Source organism: Neopelma chrysocephalum, unplaced genomic scaffold, assembly GCF_003984885.1.
Source record: "Neopelma chrysocephalum unplaced genomic scaffold, ASM398488v2 Primary Assembly neopelma1_376, whole genome shotgun sequence".
Taxonomy (NCBI): domain Eukaryota; kingdom Metazoa; phylum Chordata; class Aves; order Passeriformes; family Pipridae; genus Neopelma; species Neopelma chrysocephalum.
The window spans coordinates 54-9,529 of NW_020898040.1; the positions used below are offsets into that span (position 1 = coordinate 54).

The 9,476-nt window shown below is 64.7% G+C and overlaps 2 protein-coding genes and 1 non-coding gene across 9 annotated transcripts in view; 1 reads left to right on the top strand and 2 right to left on the bottom strand.

Annotated features, from left to right (window-relative positions):
- Positions 1-258: 258 nt before the first annotated feature.
- Positions 259-2,168, top strand: GAS2L1 (growth arrest specific 2 like 1; the record flags this gene model as incomplete). The annotated part of the gene is made up of 1 exon (XM_027706408.1): positions 259-2,168. A coding segment is annotated over one exon (1,085 nt), but the record flags the coding sequence as incomplete, so codon positions are not given.
- Positions 2,169-3,187: 1,019 nt separating this feature from the next.
- Positions 3,188-9,476, bottom strand: part of AP1B1 (adaptor related protein complex 1 subunit beta 1) — a 24,592-nt gene continuing 18,303 nt past the window's right edge. For 2 of the 7 annotated variants that reach the window (XM_027706397.1, XM_027706398.1), the window contains exons 15-25: positions 8,824-9,025; positions 8,000-8,020; positions 7,710-7,739; positions 7,452-7,601; positions 7,193-7,338; positions 6,537-6,666; positions 6,299-6,383; positions 5,926-6,012; positions 5,221-5,375; positions 4,764-4,772; positions 3,188-4,159 (exon numbers count right to left, since the gene is read on the bottom strand). In XM_027706397.1, coding sequence (XP_027562198.1) covers positions 4,085-4,159; positions 4,764-4,772; positions 5,221-5,375; positions 5,926-6,012; positions 6,299-6,383; positions 6,537-6,666; positions 7,193-7,338; positions 7,452-7,601; positions 7,710-7,739; positions 8,000-8,020; positions 8,824-9,025 — 1,090 coding nt within the window. In that variant the 3' untranslated portion in view covers positions 3,188-4,084. The remainder of the gene's footprint in view (positions 4,160-4,763; positions 4,773-5,220; positions 5,376-5,925; positions 6,013-6,298; positions 6,384-6,536; positions 6,667-7,192; positions 7,339-7,451; positions 7,602-7,709; positions 7,740-7,999; positions 8,021-8,823; positions 9,026-9,476) is intronic. The other 5 variants (XM_027706400.1, XM_027706399.1, XM_027706402.1 and 2 more) reach the window with 5 other exon arrangements.
- On the bottom strand, positions 6,977-7,079 carry LOC113979038. Its single transcript, XR_003537696.1, has one exon. It is a non-coding gene; the product is annotated as a small nucleolar RNA SNORD125 (small nucleolar RNA).

Consider the following 9,476-nt stretch of genomic DNA (forward strand, 5'->3'; position numbering starts at 1 on the left):
TGGGTAGGGTGCAATGGGGGTGTTCAGTGGGGGGTTTCCATGGGGGTTTCAATGGGTAGGGTGCAATGGGGGGGTTCAATGGGGGGTGCAATGGGGGTTTCAATGGGTAGGGTGCAATGGGGGGGCTCAGTGGGAGGTTTCACTGATGGGGTTCCATGGGGAGGGGTGTGGAGGGGAGGGGCCGAATGGGGCGGTAACTTGGGGGGATGCGATGAGCAGAGGGGTTCAATGGGGTGGTACCCTGCGGGGGATGCACAGCAGGATGCTCACGCCCCCCCGCCCCCAGGCCGCGCGCCCCCGCGCGCTCCCGCCGCTGCTCGGGCGACAGCGACTCCTCGGCCACCTCCGCGCAGAGCGGCCCCCGCCGCACCCCCGCCCGCCGGGAACCCCCCCCGGACCCCGCACCGGGGTCCCCCCGCGCCCCCCGCGCCGCCGCCGCGTCCCCCCGCGGGTCCCCCCGCGCCTCCCGCAGCCCTGGGCGCGGCCCCGCTCCGCTGCTGCTCATCCGCCGCCGCCCCGACGGGCAGCACTCGTGGGCACGGCCCGAGCCCCCCAATGCACCCGGGGGGGCTCCCGGCGGGCGGCGGGACCCCCGGCCCGGCCCCGGGGACCCCGAGGAGCTGGCGCGGAGGCTGCGGGCCCCGCGCTGGCTGGAGCCCGGGCAGGAGCAGCGGCTGTTCCAGCGGCTGGAGGAGGAATTCCTGGCCAACACGCGGCTGCTGGAGCAGCTGGGGGACACCGAGAGCCCCCCCGCGCCCCCCGCCACCGCCGACTCGGCCTATTGCTCCTCGTCGTCCTCCTCTTCCTCCCTCAACGTGTTCGCCAAGCACGGGCTGCCCGCCGAGGACGGGCGGCGGAGCGGGAACAGCGACGGGAACAACAACAACGGGAATAACGGGAACAACGACGGGCTGTGCCCCCCGACGCTGCCGTCCAACCCCTCCATGGGGGATGTGAGGCGCCGCTCCACCCTCTCCAGCTCCTCCGACGAGAGCTGCTGCTTCCCGGCCTCCTGGGACAACCGGGAGACTCCCGGGAATCCCGGCTCCGACACCGACTGGGCGCCCGGGGAGGACGAGATGCTGGAGATGGAGGAGCCCCCCCTTGCCCCGGGGGTCTCCACGCCCCCGCGGCGGCCCTGGGCCAAGCCCCGGCTGGACACACAGCCCCACAAGGCGCCGTCCCGCATCCCCACCCCGAGGGGTTACGGGGCCGGGACCCCCCGGCCCCACAACGGCAGCCCCAAGGCCTGGGGGGCTCTGCAGAGCGTCTTCTCCTCCCTGCTGGAGCCCCCCTGGGCCCCGCGGGAGCGCGAGGGGCTGGAGGAGGACACGTGGCCCTGAGAGGCCCGGCCCGGTGGCCACGGCACCCCTGGGGACATCCCGGAGCGGCCACTGGAGGTGGCACCCGTGTGGAGACGTGATGGACATGGCCCGGGGGCGGGCAGGACGCCTTCACCCGGTGACTGTTGGCAGTGGGGTGGCCCCTGCGAGGAGCCCCCAGCCCCAGGCAGGCCCAGAGGGCCCCGGGTGTGCCCCCAGCCCGCGGGGAGCAGCTCCATGGGGGTGGTGGTGTGGTCATGGTGGAGGTGGCTGGAGCAGAACTGGCACCTGGGAATGGGGCTGGAGAGCACCTGACCCTGCTCAGCTGGGACTCTTCATCTCTTCTCACACTTCTCATCTTGTTTTCTCCTCCTCTTCATGCTATTCTTGTCATCCTCCTCCTCATCGTCTCGTGTTCTATCATATTTCTGCTCCTCTTTTGGGCACCTTCTCCCTTCTCTTGTCTTCTCCTCCGTGGCCTTTGTGTCCTTCTCATCATCACCTTCTCTTCTTGACCTTGTCCTCCTCTTGTCTTCTTCTCTTCTTGGCCTTCTTGTCCCCTTGTCATCATCACCTTCTTGGTCATTTTTTTGTTTTTTTCCTCTTCTTGGTCATCTCCCATCTCTCTTCTCTCCCTCCTCTTCCCTCCACCCCTGAGATGACTTGGGGATGTGCAGCTTGTCACCACAACCCGGATTTGAGGTCGGGAGGGGGGTCACTGTGTCCCCTCCGGCCCCAGCACTGCTGTGATGATGTCCCCAGGGTGGGACAGGGCTGTGCCCCCCGTGCCCCCACCCCTCGGGCCCTGCATGTCCCCCCAAGCCAGTAAAGACCGAGGGAGCTGCGCCCGCCGCGTCCGCTCGTCTGTCTGGGGGGGGGGTCAGACCCCCCAAACCCAAGGGAGGGGGGCTCTGGGGGCCCCAGGAGGGTTGGGAGCAGTGGAGAGCAGGGGGAGGGTGATCCCTGATGTCCTGCACCCACTGCAGCCACGGGGACCCCTCGGCTGTGTCTGGGACCTCTCCAGGGGGGTCCCTGGAGCCCAAAGTGCCCCATGGCTGAGACCCCTCACCCAGGGGGGGTATGGACCTGCTCCAGGGGCTGGGCAGGCTGGGGGGCACTAGGGGGGTCCATTTCTGCTGGTGGTGACCATCCTGCTGTGGCTTTGGGGGTCCTGAAGGTCCCCAGATCTCTGTCCTGCCTCTCCCTTGGGAGCGGGGCTGGTGTCCCATGGGGTGCCCAGAGCAGCTCCAGTGCCCTGTGGGGTGTCCCAGAACAGCTCCAGTGCCCTGTGGGGTGTCCCAGAGCAGCTCCAGTGTCCCATGGGATGTCCCAGAACAGCTCCAGTGCCCTGTGGGGTGTCCCAGGGCAGCTCCAGTGCCCAGCAGGATGCCTGGCAGGGGTGCCAGTGCTGGGTGGGATCTCCCAGAGCAGAGCTCAGTGGTGCTGCCCATCCTCACCAGGGACTGTCCCCCACCCCACAGGGACCAGCCAAACCTCCTGGTGACCCTGTGCTCGTCCCCAGCCCCAGGAGGGGCTCAGGGGCACCCCAAGCATCCCCCAGATCGGGATGCAGGGCCTTGGTGGATCCATCAGGGGCTCTGGGAGCAGAGCCTGGAGCTCCCAGGCCCCTCCTGTCCCCAAGGGGTGACCTGTGTCCCCTGGCCATGGGCCATGTGCTGTGTCAGGCCTTGCTGGGCCATGGCCATGGCCACTGGGCCGGGCTTATCTCCCCCTGCAAGGCCAGGCCAGTGCTGGCAGGAAGCTCCCAGCATCCTGCTTCCCTCGGGATCACGGGGACAGGGCCACCCCACATGTCCCCATGGGCAGGTGTCACCTTTATTCACCTCAAACCAGTGAACACACAATAGATTTATCTTCCATATATTAGAGATTTCCTGCTTCGAGGGAGGGGGGACCCATGGCTTGATTTGGGAGGGGAAGGAGCAGTGTCACCCCCAGGGAACCATCCAGAGGGAGCTGAGGGGTGGGAAGGGGCTGAGGGGACACTCAGAGCCCTCCCAGCTCCACAGGGGGGGCTGGAGGGGGCTGGAAAAGCCCTTTTTTTTTTTTTTTACCTGCACATTAAGTACAGCCTCGAATTTGAGCTCCTCGAGCCCTTCTGGGAGCTTTGGGAAGGGCTCCCATGGGAAGGAGACCCTCTCTGAAGGGCTGGGGGCTCACCCACGGCTCTGCTGAACCAGGGGACAAAACGAGGAAGAGAGGGGAAAGGAGCCAACGCTGTTTTCCACCTGCTCCAGGCACACTGAGCCCCAAATCCCAGGGCTCCAGTGGGATCAGCAGCCAGAGCCCCCCCATCCCACAGCACTTAGGGCCCCAACCAGGCTGGCTGAGAGCCCCCAGGTGCTATTCCCAGGGTTTGGAATGCTGAACCCACCATCAGACACCACTCCAAGAGACCCAGGGTGAGTGGGGAAGTGGGTTTTTGCCCCCCCTTCCCCCTCCCCCAGGTACAGCAGCTCCCAGAGGGTGAAAACAGGGAATCCTGAGGGAGCGACCCCAGCAAGGAGGACACGGCACCGCTCACACACGGATTGCTACGGGGATCAGGGCCTGGGGGCAGCCCCTCTGCCCCCCTGTGCCCCCCCCCAGCCCCACCAGCAAGGGGAGAGTCCCAGGGGCTGCTTCCTTGGCAGGAAGGAAAGGAGACATGCACATGGATCCGGCCCCGCTGCCTCGGGCGGGAAAGGGAGCGGAGGAGGAGGAGGAGGAGGAGGAAGAAGAGGAAGGGCTGCAGCAGCACCTCAGTTCTTCAGGATGGTCTCATAGGCTTGGTAGACGTACTGGGACACCTCTGGAGCTCGGCATTTCAGGGATAACTGTGGGAGAGAGGGAAGAGGGGGGTCATGGCATCTCCCCACACACACTGGAGAAGCACCAACCCCAAAGCAGACCCTGCATGCTGCAGCACCCCCTCCTCCACAGGGGCACCCAGCTCCTTATTGCAGCTGGAAAAAGGATATTAAAGGCACTGAACCCCCAAAATAACCATCCCAGGGCAGCACATCCACATGCAGCACAGGCAGGGGGGGCAGGCAGGGGTTGGATTCAGTGCCTGGTGCTCTGGGGTGAAGGGTTCCCCAAAAACATCCTCCTCTCTCAAGAGGAACTAGCCACTTTTGGGTGTTTGCCTAAATATTAAATGACTCTGCAATCAATTGGCTCCTCGAGCAGGGAGAGCTCAGGGAGAATCCTCTGGGATAAGGACTGGCAGCTCTCCTCACCCCCAGTGAGCCCAGGATGGGGCTGGGGACACCCCGACCCTCCAAAACGTTCAGCTCCTCGTGCCAGCCCTGCCCAAAGGAGAGGCAGGAGGCACCAAGAGACTGGCAGGGCAGGGGGGGGAAAAAAATCAGGGGAGGGTGGAAAATCCGGGCAGCAGCCAGAGAGAGCCCAAAGCCAGGGAAAAAACAATGTGCTAACCTCCAAATCCTGCAAGGGCGGGCGGGCCGGCGAGGGCGGGCGGCAGGGACGGAGACACAGAGAGGTGAGTGAAGGTCACACAGCCCATCCCAACCCCAAAAACAGGCTGTGAGGGGCGTGGGAAGGGCACAGGGAAAGCAGGACACGGGGATGGCTCATCCCTGCTCAGGGCAGGGATGGGGATGCTCCAAGGAGGGGATGGGGGATTATTTTAACGGAGGTGTGAGGGTGGGGTGGGAGCTCTCTGTGTCCTTCAGCTGCTCCCACGGAGAAGCCCGGCAGGAATTGTCACCCTCCCCATGCCAGAGGGACAGCAGGACTGGCACCAGCACCACCAGCAGCTGGGGGGGGGGGTCCCACCACCACGGATGTGCCACCCAGCCCTCCCCAGGCTCGGAGCAGGGAAGGCAGGGAGCTGCCCAGGGGGGTCGGGAGCAGGTCTGGGGATGGGACACACCGTGAAACTGGGATTGCTGGGCTGGATCCGGAGCTCTGCCAGCACCCAGATGCCGTTGGTGAGCTTCAGGGACTGGTAGAGCATGTCCTGGCCCTCCACGTTCCTCTTGGCGATGGTGAAGATGTTGCTGCCTTGGAGTTTGCTGCTCACGGAATCTGGGAGGGGAGAGAGGGGCTGGCAGGGCTGGGCTGACACAAACCCCAACTTGGGCCTGCTCCTGCCTCATCTCCTCCCCTCCCTGTGATGGTTGGGTTGGGTATTAGGGAAAATTTATCCATGGAAAGGGTGGTGAGGCATTGATGGAGTCCCCACCTCTGGCGGGATTTAAAAGCCACGTGGATGTGGCACTTGGGGACATGGTGGCCTTGGCAGTGCTGGGGGAATGGTTGGACTTGATGATCTTGGAGGTCTTTTCCTAAACAATTCCATGATTTTATGATCCCAGGGTGGGCACAGCAACTGTCCCCAGGGCAGGGACAGCCCCAGCAGGCAGAGTGACTCGGAATCACAGGATGGTTTGGGTTGGAAGGGACCTTAAAACTCATCTACTTCCAACCTGCCAAGTTCCTACAGCCAGCCAAGGGCAGCAAAAGCAGCATCTCCTTCCTGGGAATATGGGGTGGGCACAGGGGGAAGGAACTCTTGCTCCCCACAGCCTGGGATACCTGGGATGAGCCACGACCTGAGCGAGGGGTTGGGACCCACCTGCGTTGAGGGAACAGTCTTTGATCTGGAACTGGGTCTCGTTCTCGTTGGGAATGTCCTTCCAAGTGGCCAGGAACATCTGCCTCTCTGCAGGGAGCAAGGACACCGACCCCACGGTGGAGCTGCAGCACTGGCCACCCCCAGGGGTGACAACACAGGGGCACAGCACCGGCGGCAGCGAAGGGATGTCACCCTGTCACCCCAGCACCCCCTCCAGCCGCTGCCCAAGGCCGGGCTCGGGGGAGTGACCCGCTTTTGGGGGCTCACAAGCTGTGCCAGCCTGGGTAATGTGGCCAGGAGGGTCCCAGGGGCTGGGATGGCACCCCCAGACAAGGTGACAGAGGGCAGTGAGGTCCCTCGTGCCCCCACTCACCCATCTTGCCGTCCTCCACGAAGAGGATGTGCAGGGGGTACAGGGTGCTGAAGTAGAAGACGTCGATGTTGTTCTTCACCGCCACCTGGCACAGGAGGACACGGTCACTCAACACCGGGGTGGCTCCCAGAGCAAGTGTCCCACCCGCCCCGTGGGTCCCTCTGGAACCAGGTGTCACCCCCCTCCAGGGAACACCGGGACAGCCCTGCCCGTGCCCGGAGACCCCCGGGGTGCCCACCTGGAGGTTGTTGAGGGGATCCATCTTCATGACGGAGCCGACGGTGTTCAGGGGGAGGGAGATCTCCACGGACTGGTTGGGGGCCAGCGGGGCGTGGACCTGGAGAGGAGCTGCTGGGGCCAGGCCAAAGCTGGGGGGACACCCAGGGAGGGCAGGGGGTCAGGGTGGGGGATGGCACAAGGCACCGTCCCAGGGCTCCCTGCCTTCCTCCACCGGCATCCTGGGAACACCCAGGAGCTCACCTTGCTGCCCCTGCACAGCCCAGCACGGGGTTGTCTCCTGTCCTGCCCACCCTGGGGCAGCCCCAAAATCTGCCCCTTTTCCTCCTACACCCAGACTCACACCCGCTTTTAGCATTCCTGCCCCATTCCCTCAGGGCCTCTGAGGGAAGAGGAAGCCCCAGTTCACTGGGACAAACGGCAGGACAAGGGTCAGAGCCCCGAGGAACAGCCCCTTCAGCCAACTTCTTAGAGGCTTTGGTTTGCTGCTCATCACCAGCACAGCCATCAGACAGAAGGCTCATCACAAGAGGCTGCTCCCAGCCCTGGCAGCTCCTTCCTCCCACCCTTGGTTCCACAAAACCACTCCCAGGGGCGTGGGCAGCACCTCCCGGGTCACAGGGGACACAGGTGACACCGGCCCGGGTGGGACCTCACCTGTTGCGGTTGAACTGGATGGCGAAGTCGGACATGACCTGCAGGGCTTTGTTGGTCAGCACGAGGTCCATGGAGATGGAGCCCACCTGCCTGCTGAAGGTGCCAGAGATCTCCAGCCCCTTGGCTTTCATGGCAGGGAGCCAGACCTGGGTGAGGGAAACGAGAAACCCTCGGGGCGTCACCCAAAGCAGCCCCTGTGGGGAACGGGGCACGGGGGGTTGTGCACCCCCCCCAGCCCTGAGCTCCGTGTCCCACTCACCGTTTTGGGAGCCACGTAGGATCCTGAGAGGGTCCCCACGCCACCAGTGAGGTCGAAGAGGTCCCCCAGGCCGCTGCCCAGGGGTGCCCCCGTGTTGGAGGGCACCGCGGCGCCGGGAGCTGGAGCGAAGCCGCCGCTGCCACTGCCCATCTGTGGGGACAAGGGAGGGTTATGGGGGCACCAGGGGAGGGGGACAGGAGAGGCAGGAGGAGGATGAGGAAGAGGATGCAGAGGGTGAGAAGGTTTGGGCGCACTCACAGCAGGGCTGCCTCCCACATCGCTTCGCAGCTGCAAGAGAAGGAAGGGGCATCAGCAGGGGCTGAGGGCACAGGGATCCCCCAAAATGCCCCCTCTGGGCACGCCCTGAAAGCATCAGAGTGAGGTAGCAAAGGCCTGGAGTCAGGATGCTCCGTGCCAGGTGCTGGGGGGGGGGCCTGGCTGTCCCCAGGGAAAGGGGGGTGGCACTGGGGCAGCAAACAGGGGGCTCGGGGTGCGGAGCAGGGGCAGCCAGGGGCGGGCACAGGGCTGGGAAAAGGGCTGATCCATACCCCTTCCGACTCGTCCCCCATCTCCAAGAGGGAGCAGCAAGGTGGAGAGGAGAGCCAGCAGCATGCAGAGACAGGGCAGGAGAGAAGAGCCCGAAAACAGAGAGAGAAGAGAAGGGGAGGAGGGGAGAAAGGTTAGTGCTGAGGTGTCTGTCTGTCCCTGCCCTGCAGCCTGGAGACACAGCAGCACATCCCCAGAGCCCAGCACCCCGCTGGGATCCCACACGGAGCCGGGGCAGCGCTCGGAAGGTTCCGGAGCAGCAAAGGCAGCGGCGCCGCCTCCCCTGGGGGCAAACCCGCTGGATTTTATGAGCCATGGAAGAAACCCCAAACTCTGCTCCTTCAGGGAGCCTGGACCGTCTCCAGCACCCACAGGGCAGGTGTTCCCAGGCAGGGAGAGGTTTCCATCCCACCCCACCCTGCGGCCAAACCGCTGCTTGGCCGCGTTCCTGGGAGGACACGGGTCCCAGGAGGACATGCCAACACCTCCAGAGCTCCCACCCCACACCCTGGGAGTGACCCCCAATGTGGGGGTCGGGGGGGGGCAGAAGAGCAGCCACTCCTGCAGCACAGCACATGGAGTGGGAACATCCACAGGGACTGGGGAGCAGGGGGTGGGAGCCCTCCAGCCACCACACGAGGACAAGACAAATTAGGGTGAGTGCCCCTCTGCCTGCACCCACCGGAGGAGGGAAGGACCAGCCTGGATATCTCCAGGCTGATATATCTGCCCTATCCCAGGACACTCCCCACCACAGCCAGCACCAAACCCGGCACGGTGCCACCGGGATATCCAGGAATGGTGGCAGGAGCCCCCGAGGACGTACCAGGCTGTCCAGGCCCCCCCCGAGGAGGTCCACGGCGCCCATCTGCACGGAGGAGGTGGCCACGGGTGGGCCGCTCACGGGGGGGCCCAGGTCCAGGTTGAGCAGGTCCCCCAGCAGGTCCCCCTGCGTGGGGATCACCGAGGGCTGATCCGCCGCCGGCGCCCCCGAGGGAGCCGTGTCCGGGCTCTCGGCGCTCTCGCTCCTGCAGGGAAGGGCAAGGGGACACTGGAGATGGGCAGGAGACTGGGCAGGGCTGGAGGCAGGAGCTCACCCAGCTGGGCTCTGCAGGGAGCGTGCAGGGATCCCATCCCAGCATGGCTCCAACACTCCAGCTGTGACCCCATATCCCACCATGGCTCCAACACTTCCACTGGGAACTGAGATCCCCCCATCCCAGCATGGCTCCAACACTCCAGCTGTGACCCCATATCTCAGCATGCCTCCCAGCACTTCAACTGTAATCCCCTATTCCACTATGGCTCCCAACACTTCCACAGGGAGCAGAGAACCCCCATTCTACCATGGCTCCCAACACATTCTCATAGAGATTCCCTTCCACCGGGATCACTCCTCCAGCTTTTTAAGGACAATGTTGAACCCAGACAGCCCTGCCCCTACAGACCCTCCCTCGGGAATGGGGTCTCAGCTCAGCT